Source organism: Rutilus rutilus, assembly GCF_951802725.1.
Source record: "Rutilus rutilus genome assembly, chromosome: 8".
NCBI classification, from domain to species: Eukaryota; Metazoa; Chordata; class Actinopteri; order Cypriniformes; family Leuciscidae; genus Rutilus; species Rutilus rutilus.
This window is the reverse complement of record NC_140222.1, coordinates 46,247,810-46,264,088: the sequence shown is the minus strand read 5'-3', so window position 1 is coordinate 46,264,088 and position 16,279 is coordinate 46,247,810. Positions and strand designations below refer to the sequence as shown.

Genomic DNA, 16,279 nt, shown 5'->3' with positions numbered 1-16,279 from the left:
GCAACAGTGGCAAGGAACCGAAACTCCATCAGTGACAGAATGGAGAAAAAAACCTTGGGAGAACCCAGACTCAGAAGAAATGTCCTTTATAAAAAACGAAACTAAAATAAGGCAGGTATGAATATGCCTCCCCCCTCATAATTTGTGCTTGCATGATGACAAATCAAGTTGCTCAATATAATTTTGAAGACATTTCCTTATTTATACAAAGGAAAGTATTAATCTTTAGATCGGGTGTCATGACACTGACGAAAATGAATACATTACAAGACAGATATAAAATGCTTGGAATCTTCTTGTTCAGGTCATTTTGAAAGGAACAAGGTCCTTGTTTTGGCAAAAACCTGGTAATGAAACTTTGAAGATCTTTGCAACGGAATGTTCAATTAAAATGTATATAATTTTTGTTGTAATTTCCATGACAAACTGCTCTCTTTTTATAATCAATCTAGTTACAACAGTTGTTGCGATTCTCACAGCAGTAACATTGTGAGTTCTCTTTCAGTAATAGGTGAGACTCTCTCTTTCACTTACTCTTACTCTTTCACTCTCTACATCTCTTGACTTGTTGATATTCTTTTGTGGTCTCATTATGTCTGTATTTTCTCTTAAAAATAATTGTCCATTACTTTGCAGAACAGCCATGGTGATCTACACAGTAAAGGCGTACACAGGAAAGAGGCTCTTGGCCGGCACCACTAGCCTTATCTACATCCAACTACGTGGCACTGAGGCTGAGAGTGAGGAACAGAATCTAAATCCCATTCAGGGGTTTTGGCAAGGATCGGTAAGTGCACCCAATTAAACTAACAGTAGGGAGTTTTGGACTAAAAACGATCAGGTAACGCTACATTTAATGGAAGATAATTGAAAGAGTGAGTATACAAGTTGTATGGAGTAATGCTAAAAAAATTCATTTTTTTATTTACCTTAAAATTATCTTTCTATATGTATGACAGCGTATTAGGGACATTGTAGGTAAATAAAGTTATAACATTGAGCTGGACGGGGGGTGGGGGGTGGCTGGTACTGGGGTAAAATTCTGAGAAAAAAAACTCAGGATGTCAGAATTCCATGAAAAAATAACCCCATTGCTTCACTTTAATAAATTCCACTAGAAACAAACCTTGTTGTATTATTTTAATTTAATACTGTGAAGCTGCTTTGATACAATCTGTATTGTGAAAAGCGCTATACAAATATACTTGCCTTGACTTGACTTGACTTTGCACTCAGACTGAACCTGCTCCTCAGCCCGCGTCACGAGGGCATCATCCAGAGAGCACCCAGGGCCAACAACTTTGACCCAATTCCTCGATGGATGAGGCTGAGGCAAGCTGTTAAAAGGAGAAACAGCCTATAGCCCAATCAATCTATTAACACTGTTTTGCCTTGGATGTTCATGATAATCGCTATCAATTTAATTTAGGCCTAATAGCCAGTCTTGTATTGGCCAGGCACGTTTGACAGCCATATGCTCCATACTAGTTACACTAGTCTTAATATTACGTATAGTTGTAACATCCAGAGAAAAAAAATCGCAATTGAAACTTGAATATTATAAACTCACAAATTTGCGAGAAAAAAACTTAGTAGTGTGAAGGAACCACATCGCTTCACTTTGCAAGGCTGTACCTCATCACACCAGTCCACCATAACCACGTATCTCACATGCACACGTTAGTGAGGAACATATGGCTGTCAAACGTGCTTGGCCAGTAATAAAGACTAGCTATTACATTAAATTCATAACGGGTTATCATGAATATCCAAAGCAATAGATTAACTGGGCAGGCTATAGGCTGTTTCTTCCAATCACAGCTTGCCTCAGCCTCAACCATCGAGAAATAGGTTCTCATTGAACGCTGCCCCTGCATGCTGTCTGGATGATGCCTTTGTGATGCGGGCTGTGGATCAGGTTCAGGTTGAATGCAAAGTCAAGTCAAGTCAAGTCAAGTATATTTGTATAGCGCTTTTCACAATACAGATTGTATCAAAGCAGCTTCACAGTATTAAATTAAAATAATACAACAAGGTTTGTTTCTAGTGGAATTTATTAAATTGAAGCAATGTGGTTATATTACTGGCCAGGAACGTTTCAGTGTTTCATACTAGTTGCACCTCCTCACTAACGTGTGCCTGTGGGATCTTTGTTTACGGGGCCGTCTGGGTGTGATGAGGTAGGCTACATCCTTGCAACATAAAGTGATGTGGTTGCTTGACACTGTTTTTCAGAGTTTTTTTCGTGCAAATTTGTGACTTTATAATCACAGAATATCTGTGTTTTTTAATGGAAATTCTCTGAATTTTAAACCCCCTCCCCAACTGCATATTATTATTATTTTTTACCTACAATGGCCCTAATACGCCATTGTACATCTGTCTGTGCAGGAGCGAGAATTTAAGATACACTGTGAAGCGTCCCTGGGAGATCTCATAGCTGTCAAGCTCCACTCCAAGCCGTTTATGGGTCTTCTTCACAACCAGTGGTTCTGCGATAAGATCTTGATCAATACGCCAGAAGGAGACGAGATTTTGTTTCCGTGCTACTGCTGGCTCGACTGTAACGAGAGGCTCGTTTTAAGACCTGCTAAAGGTAGGCACTCCCATTTCAAGTCATGGCCAAAATTCACATTTACTGGTGTATTGAAAGCTCAATGGTGATGGCAAATATACTGCATGTGTACACACACACACACACACACACACACACACACACTCAATACTTTTTATAATCATTTTGCAGTGGGCTTGCTTAACCCACCCAGCTGCAACCTATATGCAAAACAAGTTTATGTACATGCACAAGCCCCTGAATACAAGATCAATTGGTTGGCAGTGGAAACCCAGGCTTGTGATAATGCCAAGTAGTGGCTGATATATTAACAACTTGGAGGTGAAACGAGTGTTCATATTTAGAGCATCCTATTTCAAAATAATCAATATAATACAATCAATATAATCATATTTTACTATAATCATTTATGTGGGTGATATCTGGGGTGTTAGGGATATCACACAGAGTTATTACAGAACAGTGTTTATACATTTTTATTTTTACTTCCTGCATATTTTTAATGCTTTGTGACAGGTCCACCAGCCAAGGATGCCTATATGTAAGCTATGCTTACACACACACACACATTTTATATACTTTATTTGATTCCACATTACAAGTCAAATTTCATTAGGAATCAATTTTTTTGAATAATCCAACAGATTTAAACAAATCAGCACATTGTTATGGATTATACAGGTCTAAGGGTACAGGAAACATCGCCTTTTCCAAACAAACAAGCTTCCTATAGTTGCTGAGATTGAACCGTACTTTGCCAACTGTTTGGCCTGTTTTAGAAATCCCCCCAATGCAAAGTCCACGGATCGCCAGCCTGTGTACATGACCTAGAACACTAAACACTACACACACACACACACACGCACTCACTCGGATCGCGAGTAACTTTGAGGGCGGGTCTTGGGCGCTGTTGCTATTATACCGGCGGGATAAATGACTCTTGTGACCGACGCAAATCTAAAATGTGTTGGTCTGAAGTAGCTTCATTACTCATAGGTGTGGTTTGGGCGTAACGTGAAATAAACCAATCAGAGCGACATCTCACATTCCCTTTAAGAGCAGGCGCGCTTGTTCCATGGCGGATTGCTATTATAACGGCGGATTTGCCAGGAGCGGTTCACAGCCGAGGAGACCGACGTTCTTGTCAGGGCCGTAAAACACAGAGAAGTGACATTGGGGATGGAGAAACACACACAAATTAGCTTCGGTTAAACAGGCGTATAATAATTTGGGTAAATGTGTAAGCTAGATTTATGCCTATTTTTTCACATCTTCATGGACACCACAATGATTTCGCCACTTTTCCTGGTCTGTGGCGGAATTGTTTTCTAAACATGCAAAATAGCATCAGGGAACGTTTGCGCCGGAACACGCCGCCTCTTTGCGCTGAACCGCCCCCGGGAGCGCAAGTTCATTCCCTAATTTACCGACGTGCGTCTGTGGAGGGAAAATAAGAATGATACATGCGTCGGTGTACAAAGTCAATTGCGCTGGGTGCAAGATAGGGCCCATGGCGTAAATTCAACACCTCAAAAGCTTCACAGTCATTTCCTCTTCATTGGTTACGCTTCATTTCATTTGGTCACATTAAGCACTTTTGATTTATACGCTGTTTAATGTTTGATGATCACGTTATTTTACATTTGAGTGAGCAATCTTCTATCACTTGTTTCAGCTTCTTCTTCTCCTGTGTTTTTTTCCGGAAATTCTGTACTAGAAGATGTGTCATGGGGGCGCCCCTACCGTATAACAGTGAAAACATGGATAGCTGGAAAATTCAGTCAATGATGGGGAAAGAGTAAAGTAGAATTAAATTAAATTCCTGTGTACACTACCAATGGACTAGCCTACACACAAATTCAGATACACAGAATTAGAAACATATCTGTTTTATATCAATATTCTAATCAACACTTTCAAACAATGAAAGTTTCATAAGACTGTAAATGAAAAACGATGTAAAAAAAAATATATTTAATAGGCTACTCGATCAAAAGAGTAAACACAACTACAAGCCAAGTATACTTTGAATACTTAATTATACTTTTAAGCATACTTTTAAGATTGAGTACAAGTACAGGCCAGGAGGAACTCAGGGCCTCTCGGGGAGGCTCACCTGAGGAGAATAATCACACATATCTGAGTGGACACTGGCTCCACTCAGAGATTATAGAACCTGGCGAATGTGTTGGGTGTCGCCCAGCCTGCAGCTCTGTAGATGTCTGTTAGCGAGGCACCATGCGCTAGAGCCCAAGAGGAGGCCACACTCCGGGTGGAGTGGGCCGTCACACCAAGGGGGCATGGTCGACCTTGCTGTTGGTATGCCAAGGCAATGGCGTCCACTATCCAGTGAGACAACCTTTGCTTGGAGAGAGCCTTTCCCTTCAGCTTCCCACCATAACAGACAAAGAGCTGGTCTGAGGTCCTGAACACTGCGTTCTGTCTACATAAGCACGGAGGGCGCGTACTGGACAGAGCAGTGCCAAGGCTGGGTCTGCCTCCTCCAAGGGCAGCGCTTGCAGGTTCACCACCTGGTCTCGAAAGGGAGTGGTGGGAACCTTGGGCACATATCCAGGCCGGGGTCTCAGGACCACGTGAGAGTAGGCCGGCTCGAATTCCAGGCACGCTTCGTCAACCGAAAATGCCTGCAGGTCCCCTACTCTCTTGACGGAGGCCAATGCAACCAGGAGCGCTGTCTTCGTTGACAGGAACTTAAGCTCCACTGATTGCAGAGGCTCGAAGGGAGCACTCTGCAGGGCAGTTCAAACCACTGAGAGGTCCCAAGAGGGTACGAGAGGAGGGCGAGGAGGATTCAGTCTTCAGATTCAGCGAGGAGGTATCAGGTCGTGCTTTCCCATGGACTTGCCTTCAACTGCGTCGTGATGTGCGGCGACAGTGGCAACATACACTTTCAGGGTGGAGGGAGACAGCCTTCACTCCAACTCTTCTTGCAGTAAGAAAAGCACGACACTGATCGGGCATTTTCTGGGGTCTTCTCGGAGAGAAGAGCACCAGGTGACGAAGAGGTTCCACTTCAACACGTAGGCATGTCTCGTGGACGATGCTCTAGCGGAAGTGATGGTAGCCACCACCGCTGGTGGTAGGGTACTCAAACCTACCTCGTCCCGTCCAGGAGCCATACGTGGAGGTTCCAAGATCGGGATGAGGGTGCCATAGGGTGCCCCGTCCTTGAGAAAGGAGGTCCTTCCTCAGAGGGATTGGCCAGGGAGGTGCTGTCGCGAGGAGTACTAGTTCGGAAAACCAGGTTCGGTTGTACCAATGAGGGGCAACCAAAATTACCTTCTCCTTGTCCTCCCTGATCTTGCACAGGGATCTATGCAAGAAGGCTCACTGGGGGAAACGCATACTTGCGAAGGCCCCGCGGCCAGCTGTGCGCCAGTGCGTCCGTGCCGAGCGTGCCCTCGGTCAAGGAGTAAAACAGGTTGCAATGGGACGAGTCGTGGGAGGCAAACAGATCTACCTGTGCGTCCCCGAACTGATCCCAAATCATCTGAACCGACTGGGGATGGAGTCACCATTCTCCAGGGAGAGGCTGAAGCCGTGAGAGCTCATCGACTGCACAGTTCAGGTTTCCCAGGATATAAATGGCTCGAAGCGACCTCAGAGCGACCTTCTGACTCCATAGGAGGAGGTGGCGGGCGAGTTGCGACATACGGCGGGAGCGCAGACCACCTTGTCGGTTGATGTACACTACTGTTGCGGTATTGTCTGATTGGACTAGTATGTGCTGACCCCTGAGCAACGCCCGGAAGCGGTGCAGGGCGAGACGGACTGCGAGCAACTCGAGGCAATTGACATGCCAAAGGCGCTGGGGTCCTGTCCAGGAGCTCGCGGCAGCATGTCCATTGCACATGGCACCCCAGCCCGTGGTGGAGGCATCTGTTGAGACAACAACATGCCTGGAAACTAGTTCTAAGGGCACTCCGGCCCGTAGAAAGCTGAGGTTCGTCCACGGGGTGAAGGTCTGACGGCAGGTCGGAATAACTGGTACTCGGAGCGTGCCGTGTTGCCATTCCCACCTCGGGGCTCGTAATCTGCGCTCACCTGGCGACTGAGTCGATTTCTATACCGAGAAAAGAGATCCTCTGCACGGGGCAAAGTTTGCTCTTCTCCTGGTTGACCCGAAGGCCCAGACGGGCTAGGTGCCGGAGCACTAACTCCCTGTGTTCGCAAACCTGGTCTCGAGGGCGAGCTAGGATCAGCCAGTCGTCGAGATAATTCCGGATGGGAACCCTGTGTTGCCGTAGCAGGAACAATTACTGCCTCGACGACCTTCGTGAAGACGCGAAGAGACAGGGCTAGACCGAATGGGAGAACCGCGTACTGATATGCCCGCCCCTCGAAAGCAAACCGTAGGAACAGTCTGTGTTGAGGAGAAAGGAGACATGAAAGTAGGCGTCCTTCAGGTCGATCGCTGCACACCAATCCTGTGGCCGCACACATTTGAGAATGCGTTTGGCCGTGAGCATCTTGAACGGAAGCCTGTGGAGGGAACGGTTCAAGACGCGCAGGTCCAGGATTGGCCGTAACCTACCGGATTTCTTTGGTACAATGAAGTAGGGGCTGTAGAACCCGGACTTTATTTCGGCTGGAGGGACAATCTCGACCGCACCTTTCGCCAGTAAGGTAGTGACCTCCATACGCATGACAGGGACATTGCCGTCCACCATAGTGTAACGGACTCCCCGGAAGCGGGGAGGAGATTGTGCGAACTGAATCGCTCTAGCCAGGCTCCCAAGAACTGAACCAGCAGGGTCATGGGTACCACAGACATACCCTCGTGGGGCAGCGAAGCGGAATGACCGGCCCGGACATGGACGGCGTAGCGACCCGGTGTGGGGACACGGTCATTGCCGCGTCCTGACAGAGGAGGCCAGGGAAGGACCAGCGTTCCACGGGGGCCTGCTCTGACAGGGGTCTGGCGACAGAGGGGGACGAGAGTGGCGAGGCTCGTGAGCGGCGCACACTGTCATCTGGGACTTCTGGGGGCTCAGGGGAAGGGGCATCAGTTCTTAAAAACAAAATATTCTCCCCGGGGGAAGGAGTGGCCCTGCTACCAGCTCCTGAGAAGAACTGAGCCCTAACTCCAAGCTGCCCGTCTCAGGAGTGCTGCTTAGCCTGCCGTTTTAGCCTACTTCTGGGCAGTTGAAAACTGTTGGGTCACACCGCCGAAGAGCCCAGCCTGGGATATGGGGGAGCTGAGAAAACGAGTTCCCAGACACCCTCACATCAACCTGGCTGAGCCCATTCCTGGACCACACTTGTGGACATCACCTGGCCCAGAGATCACGCAGGTACCAATTTCGCCTGTAGAGCGAGGCCAGTAGTGTGCGGATCGACCAGCCCGGACATGGGAGGCATAGCGTCCCTGCGTGGGGGCGTGGTTGAGTTTCCGTGTTCTGTCAGTGTTGGCCAGGGAAGGACCAGCATTCCACGGCTGCCTGGTTTGTCAGAACTCCCGGGTCAGCACTGCCTCGAAGGCGAAGATGACACACAGCACTGCATGCCTGTGCCACAATAGTGGCAGAGAACATACAGACCATAATCGCCGCGTCAACGAGTGCAGTGAAGGTGGGAAGAAAGGCACTGGGGGCGAGTGCTGGTAGTGCTGCACGCGCCGCGCCCAGGAACCAATCGTCCAGCCTACAGCTCTCGGGGGAGGGCGGCGCCACTCCAACCGACACTTTCAGCTGCCCAGGAAAGCATGACCGTCAGCTCTGGATTTGACTCGACTAACGCTGGCACTCCCGAGGGAGGCAACGCAGTCGAATCTTCATTTCCAGAGGAATCAAGCCCACCTTGTGATGCTGTGAGTGACATGACATCATCTGCCGGAGCCCTGAATGAAAAACTGGGTCCTGAGAGGAACCAGCCACACACGGAAGCCCCACGGTTTGCGATGTGGAGGGGGGCGTGGCCCGAGGAATGACTCGTCGGTTATATGCCACACCATAACTCTCAGATCACCCTGGCCACCAGCCAAAGTATCCCCTCTCGAGGAAGAGATAGATTGTGGTGTGGCAGAGGGGACTCTACCCACACGGAGATCATTGAGTCTCGATCTATAAACATTGCGATGGTCAAGGTCCCGCAATGAAAACATGACTCATTCACGAGCGCTGCCGAGCATGATTAAGCCCAACACGCGAAACAGCGCTCATGACCGTTAGGCAGATGGATCATGCGCCAACATCCATGGCTTGTGGGAGTAAAGAAAACTCTTGGCTCCGAAGCGAAAACATATCTGCATGTTGCCAGCGTACTTCCTTATATACCCATGAGGTAAGGCGGAGTTACGCAATGCAAATTCTGCAGACCCATGGCATTTCTTTGCCAATGGCTCGTTTTATTTCTCAAAGATGAGAGGCTTTCTAAGCGAAACCCCATTCGTCGTCACAACGTAACTCGTAGTGACCACGAAAGGGAACCACAGTGATAAGTTGTATTTTGTAGGAAGAACCTGCAGACATGCTTTGACACAGAAAGTGAGGATCTCATCACTCATGGTGGCACTGCTTCTACAGCTTCTACAGTGGTGTGTGATACAGAGTGGTCCGCGCAGGGCAGCCAACTTTCCCTGGAGTTTCAGAACTCCATATTTTGGGCTCTTTGAATATACAAGAGAGTCTGTCTTGATGTTCTAAGCTGGAGCAGGTGAACAGTGTTGTTATGGCGCAGCCTGGCTTCCACGATGACAGATGGGTCCTCTACAACTGCATCAGAGATCTCTACAGTCAAGTCAAGTCAAGTATATTTGTATAGCGCTTTTCACAATACAGATTGTATCAAAGCAGCTTCACAGTATTAAATTAAAATAATACAACAAGGTTTGTTTCTAGTGGAATTTATTGATAAAATCAAATTAGATATCCCCAGAATATCCCCAACTGAGCAAGCCAAAGGCAACAGTGGCAAGGAACCGAAAAACTCCATCAAGTGACCTAATGGTGTCCTGAAACTCCATCAGGTGACCCAATGGAGAAAAAAAACCTTGGGAGAACCCAGGCTCAGTCGGGGGCCAGTTCTCCTCTGGCGTTTATTAACTAGAGGCCGGATTGTAATTTGAACTGTAAGATTAAAAATATTATATGAATGCCTGGCTGAAGAGATGCGTCTTTAATCTAGTTTTAAACTTGGAGAGCGAGTCTGAGCAACGAACACTATCAGGAAGGCTATTCCAGAGTTTTGGAGCTAAATGTGAAAATGCTCTCCCTCCTTTGGTGGTTCTGGATATCCTAGGTATGACCAAAAGCCTTGAATTAAGTGATCTTAAAGAGCGCGATGGATTATAGGGCGATAGAAGATCCGTTAAATAGACTGGAGCTAAGCCGTTTAGGGCTTTATAAGTAAGTAGCAATACCTTGTAATTAATACGGAACTTTATAGGTAACCAATGCAGTGATGATAAAATCGGTGTTATATGATCATATTTTCTTGATCTAGTAAGCACTCTAGCGGCGGCATTCTGGACTAACTGTAGCTTGTTAATTGAGGATGCAGGACAACCAGCTAATAAAGCATTACAGTAATCTAGTCTCGAGGTCATGAATGCATGAACTAACTTTTCTGCATCAGAAAGAGATAGCATGTCACGTAGCTTAGCAATGTTTCTAAGGTGGAAAAAGGCGGTTTTTGTAACATATGAAATATGATTTTTGAAAGACAGGTTGCAATCGAGTATAACACCCAGGTCTTTTACTGTAGAGGATAAAGTAACAGGACATCCTACTATATTAAAGTTGTATTGCGAGAGGTTTTGTGGGCGTTTTTTTGAACCGATAAGTAGTACCTCTGTTTTGTCTGGATTTAATAAAAGAAAATTTCGCGTCATCCAATCTTTTATATCTTTAACACACTCTGTCAATTTGGATAATTTAGCGTTTTCATCTGGCCGTGATGAAATATATATTTGAGTGTCATCAGCATAACAATGGAAACTAATTCCATGTTTCCTTATAATATTTCCAAGTGGCATCATATATACTGAGAATAATAGAGGGCCTAACACAGATCCCTGCGGCACTCCATAGTTTACTGGAGTTATGATCGATTTTTCTCCATTTAAATAGACAAAATGGTAGCGGTCAGATAAGTATGATCTGAACCAGCTTAATGCTTGTCCTTGAACACCAGTATAATTTTGTAGTCGATCTAAGAGTATTGTGTGATCTATAGTATCGAACGCAGCACTAAGATCAAGTAAAACTAGTATTGAGATACAGCCTTGGTCAGAAGCTAAAAGTAAATCATTTGTGATTTTAACGAGCGCAGTTTCAGTGCTATGGTGCGGCCTGAATCCTGACTGAAACTTTTCATAGATATCATTTTCTTGCAAGAAAGAACACAATTGAGCGGACACCACTTTTTCTAATATTTTAGACATAAATGGAAGATTTGAAATGGGTCTATAATTTGCTAGGTTATTATGATCTAATTGTGGTTTCTTAATGAGAGGTTTTATAACTGCCAGTTTAAATGTTCTTGGAACATGACCTAAAGATAAAGACGAGTTAATAATATTGAGGAGAGGTGAGAATTGAGGAGAATATTGTATAATAATATACAGGTCGGCAGTGAGAGGTCCACTTCAGTTCAGTACCTGTCCTCCAGCATAGGTTGTTTAAGTCTGGCCAGTGTGATGACACACCAAATCCCTGTACCTGTCCATCCAGCTTTCCATTGGTCTTTCTTTTAAAGCCCAGGAAGCTATCTTCCCCAGCACATGCGTGTAGCACCTTCCGTTTTTTAAAATCCAGCAATAAGGATGCCCTGGCCATCTGCCTCACGCTGGCATCATCACAGTTAAGCATGTTGGTGAGGTGGGACTGTCTTGTGGCTGTGTACTCCCACATGCAGTGTGGAACTCCAAGCCCCCCGTCCTGTCTTTTCTGGAAGATAAAACATCTTATGCAATGTGTGTTGAGACAAAGCCATTTCCTAACCACGCTTATGGTTTTGTTGTCCATTTCACGCAATACTTTTTGTGGAATATGGACATTTGCAAAAAGATGTTGAATTTTAGAGAAAGCTATATCTCTTATTGCTTGCACTTTTAGAGTAACAGGAAGAGGTGCTGCATCAATGAGATCCAGTCTGGTCATAAACTGATGTGCCATGTCAGTCCTTGCAGACTCCATTCTCCAGCGATGTTAAACTTGTGACCCAGATAGTTGTAGGTCTCATGTCTAGTGTACACTCTGAGTGGCTGGTCTAAGATGATAAAATCGGGGGGTTGGTCGGCCCTGAATCTATACCAGCGGTTGCCACCGCTCCTCCTCTCATAGAAAACTGCACATTTACTGTGCTTTACTTGTAAGCCAGACCATGTCAGGAATCTGTCAGTGCATGACAACATGTTTTTAATCACGCCTTCATCTCGGGATGCGACGTCCACATCATCAGCATAGCCCTGGACTGGGTTTGGTGACAAGACGTGGGGCGGGGCATGTGCACAGAGCCATTTTAGCCATTGATTTATTGCAATGATAAAGTTTACAGCACTCCATGGACAACCAGTTTTGATTCCTACCTCCAGTGGTATTGGTCTGGTGAGGTCTTTACCACAGATCACTTGTAGGTAGGAATCACAATATATACATTTTATTATATCCACATAGACCTTGGGGAGCTGTATCTCTTCCAATGCATCAATCCTGACTCTATGAGGGAATGTGCCAAAGGCATCTCTGAAGTCAAGGAAGACAATGTACAGGTTAGCAGATTCATGCTTAAAATCGTCAGTGGCAGGTTTTAAGCAAAAAACATGCTCATTCATGCCTTGTTGATCAATGTAAGCTTTTTGTTTGTCAGACAGAATTCCAGTATCAACCAGCCAAGGTAATATTCTTGAAAGCAGGCACTTCATAGAGACTTTGTATACAGATGGCAATAGAGAGATGTCCCTCCATGTTGAGGAGTCTTCTGGTACATTGTCTTTCTTTGGTATTCTATGAATGAGTGCTCCCTTCCATGAACTAGGGTCTTTACCATTAATCAAACAGGTGTTAAATATGCTTTTCAATATGTCAAGTCAAGTCAAGTCAAGTCAAGTATATTTGTATAGCGCTTTTCACAATACAGATTGTATCAAAGCAGCTTCACAGTATTAAATTAAAATAATACAACAAGGTTTGTTTCTAGTGGAATTTATTGATAAAATCAAATTAGATATCCCCAGAATATCCCCAACTGAGCAAGCCAAAGGCAACATGTAACAAAAATATAGGCTACATTTATTTATTTATTTATTTTAAATGTTTTTGTTTGCAAACATTAACAAATTTAGATTGTGAATTAATGTTGGCATTTGCATTTCAGCTTCACTTGTGTTCCAGGACACCAACCCAATAGCCCAAAGACAAAGGATGAGGGAGCTAGAGGAGCAACAAAAGTTATTTAGGTTTGTGGGCAGCACACTAATACAAGTCGGGTGTGACAGCAAAGACTCTGCGTTATATTCAAATAAATTCAGTGAAATTAAATTCCTTCCATTGAAGTACAGCTGAATATTCTACCCCCAGGTGGCGCGTGTACGCTGACGGCACACCACAAGTTATTGATTGTGAAACTGCCCTCGCTCTGCCAGCTGAAGTCCGATTCTCTTTCACAAAGGAAACAGAGTTTTACTCCAGTGCAGCAAAGCAGTAAGTGACCAAGTCATTTTTAACCCTCCTGCAGTGTTCATCTCTTTGTTACACACTGTTCAGTGTTCACGGGTCTGCTGGACTCAATATTGGGTTTTTAAAACAACAGAACGATACGAATTTAGGGAAACAGCTGAACAGGTGTCGACTCTATTTTAATTTCAATTACAAGCAATATGGACAGTAGGCCTATTCATGGTTAATCTTTGCCATATAGGCTTCCTCTTCCAGATCGCAATTATTGGTAGCATCAGCAGGTTCCCATCAGTGTAGTTTCACTCGACATGAAAATGAGGGAGAAGACAGATTCTCGTGCTTAAAATATATCACTGTTGCAACTGTGTCTAAGTGTTGGTGTAGTTTCGCACACTGCAGGCATCTGTTTTTCATCAGATTAACTGTTTTTTTTTTTACCATGTTTCTTTTCTCCTTTTCTCACCTACAATTTACACATTTCTGTTGCATCCGGGTTCCATGGACCCAGGCACCACAGGAGAGATAAGTTATATTGGTGACGTAGAGGCAATGTCCGATTACTTTGGAATATGCTTTATTCAAAAATGAACTGCAATCATTTTTCAAGGATTCGCTAAAAGTAAAAGTATTCTCAGCTAAAAAAAGTAGGCTAACCCAATGTAATGGAAACTTGAGAGATGCATTTAGAGAGTTCATAAGTAGTGAGCTCACGACAGCAAGCTTAAAGGAACACTCCACCGTTTTTTGAAACAGGGTTATTCACCGTCTTTCCTATATTTAGATAGTTGGGTAAACACATTTTTGTCTCAGTGCATGCATTGTTTTAGTTTGGCAGCGCTGCCGCTAGCTTAGCTTAGCACAATGAATAGAATCCTTTGTTGCCAGCTAGCATGTCGTGAGTAAAAGTGATTAAAAAAAAACCCAAAACCCCAAACGAATTACTTCTGTTGGCCTGCGTATTCACAACAAGTACAAATAGCAATGCAGATTAAGACTAGGCGATTTCCTCGGCAGATATTGACTTGGGACTATATTGGGGTGAAGCACAGGCAAGGCACTGCTACTTGGGAGCAGAGATATCACCTCGCCGTGTGCAGGGGAGGGGGATCTGTGGCGTGTGCACGAACTGTGATTGACAGTCAGATCTAACACAACTTTGCGCTGATTGGACCAGAAGTTGTTTTGCAAAACAAATAACAGGCTCCAGGTGGAGGTAGAAGTGCTAGGTTTTTTCTAAAACTGGCTGATTTATGTTGTTCTGTCGGAGCATAGTGTCGGTTTCAGTGAATATGATAAAAAAAATCTTGCCGACTGCAGCTTTAATGTTTGCACTGTGTACCTGTGTATTCTTTGTGTGCAGGTTAGCTGTTCTGAAGCTAACTGGATTAGCTAACAACAGAAAATCATGGGGAAGCATCAGCAAACTAAAAGCAATCCTTTGTGAAAGAGTAAAAACCATTGGTACTCAACTAAATTAACTGTTCAAATTACTGTATTGCAAATAAAGTACTGCCTGTACTGTAGCATATGTTCTGACACAGCATGCTTTGCAGAATACTGTCAGGAGCACTGGGATGAGGACAAGTTCTTTGGCTACCAGTTTCTGAATGGCCTCAATCCCATGATGATCCAGCGCTGCTCAAATCTGCCTGAAAATTTCCCCGTCACAGATGACATGGTCAACGACAGCCTAAGAGGGAGCAGCTTGAAGCAGGAGATGGAGGTACGCTACTTGCAAATGGCAATGATTTGGAATGACTGGGTCTGGTTTGCTTTGGTTTTGTCTCATTTCCTGTGTTTCTTCATTATTTGGTGTGATCTACCCCCATACCCAGAAAGGGAACATCTTCCTGTCTGACTATAAGATGTTGGACGGGCTGGTGGGGAATGTTGTCGATGACAGGCAGCAGTATCTCACGGCTCCCCTGGTCCTGCTGTACTGCAACCCTCATGGCATGATGCTCCCCATCGCCATTCAGGTGCGTATCTTGCATCCGGAGTGCAGAAATCCACAGGTTATGAATAAAACCTCGGCTCTTTGAGGGAGAACACAAGACATCACCCTGTATGGGACATCGCTCCTTGAGCATGTAGAGGGATTAGAATTAGCTTCAGCTGGGAAATGCTCAGGAATGCGTGGGGTTGGAATGCTGTGACCGTGAGTGAATTTCATCTAGTTTTGGACAGGCCTCAGATATTCTGACTGCACATTGGACTTCAGGTAGGCCTTGAACAGTTCATCCTCACTCCGAAATGGAGCCTTAAATCACAACTGACTCTTGGAAAAGATGGGTTTAGCGGACTTTTATCCCATACTTCACACAGCACATTCACACACATCTACACAAGCCCACAAACATCAAACATCCTTCTCTTGAACGCTTTGCTTAAGGACAAAACTTTCAAATGCATTTTGTTTGGTTTGCTTCCCTTATGGACTTTGAACTGAAAATGACTTGATACCTTCCACAAGCATTGTGTCTGAATATTGATCGACATTGTTTAGATCTGTTTAGGTCATTTATCTTTGAAGACTCGTAAATTCTTCTATCTGTTCTGAAAGATGATTGTGATCTAATGATTGTTCATTTGATGATTATGTCATAAGATACATTTTTTTTGTTTTCGTAATTGTTTTTGCACTTTGATATGCTTTGAATAAGCAAGATGTAGGAAAAAAGGAAACGAGTCCCCATTTTGAGTTAAATTAAAAAAGAACGTTTTTCAAATTGTAAAAGTGAGCTTATTTTGGTATTTGTATTGTTCTGTGAAGCGTGATTGGGGTTACAGACCTATCTAGAATCACTACGTCACAAGCGACATCCCAGGGTGACGTCGAAGTGCTTTGACCCAAAAGAGAAGTACCTGGGGACCTAGGCGCAAAATGAGTGGGGGGGATGAATAAATCTTGAAAGATTAGGTAAATAAGATTAGGCAAATAAACAAAGTAAAGTTGATATGTAATGTATAACTGATGAGTAGGCAAACTTGTCTGAATAAATAAACATTAAATAAATCTTTTTTTAAGATGTTAATGTCTTTATATAGTAATTATGACAGATAC

The 16,279-nt window shown here is 44.5% G+C and overlaps 1 protein-coding gene across 1 annotated transcript in view; it reads left to right on the top strand.

The window, feature by feature from the left end:
• The first annotated feature begins 312 nt into the window (after window positions 1–312).
• Window positions 313–16,279, top strand: part of LOC311295384 (hydroperoxide isomerase ALOXE3-like) — a 31,746-nt gene continuing 15,779 nt past the window's right edge. Inside the window, exons 1-9 of the mRNA XM_084416730.1 lie at window positions 313–347; window positions 453–489; window positions 637–787; window positions 2,392–2,596; window positions 12,914–12,995; window positions 13,117–13,239; window positions 14,576–14,676; window positions 14,769–14,938; window positions 15,051–15,194. Coding sequence (XP_084272856.1) covers window positions 644–787; window positions 2,392–2,596; window positions 12,914–12,995; window positions 13,117–13,239; window positions 14,576–14,676; window positions 14,769–14,938; window positions 15,051–15,194 — 969 coding nt within the window. The 5' untranslated portion in view covers window positions 313–347; window positions 453–489; window positions 637–643. The remainder of the gene's footprint in view (window positions 348–452; window positions 490–636; window positions 788–2,391; window positions 2,597–12,913; window positions 12,996–13,116; window positions 13,240–14,575; window positions 14,677–14,768; window positions 14,939–15,050; window positions 15,195–16,279) is intronic.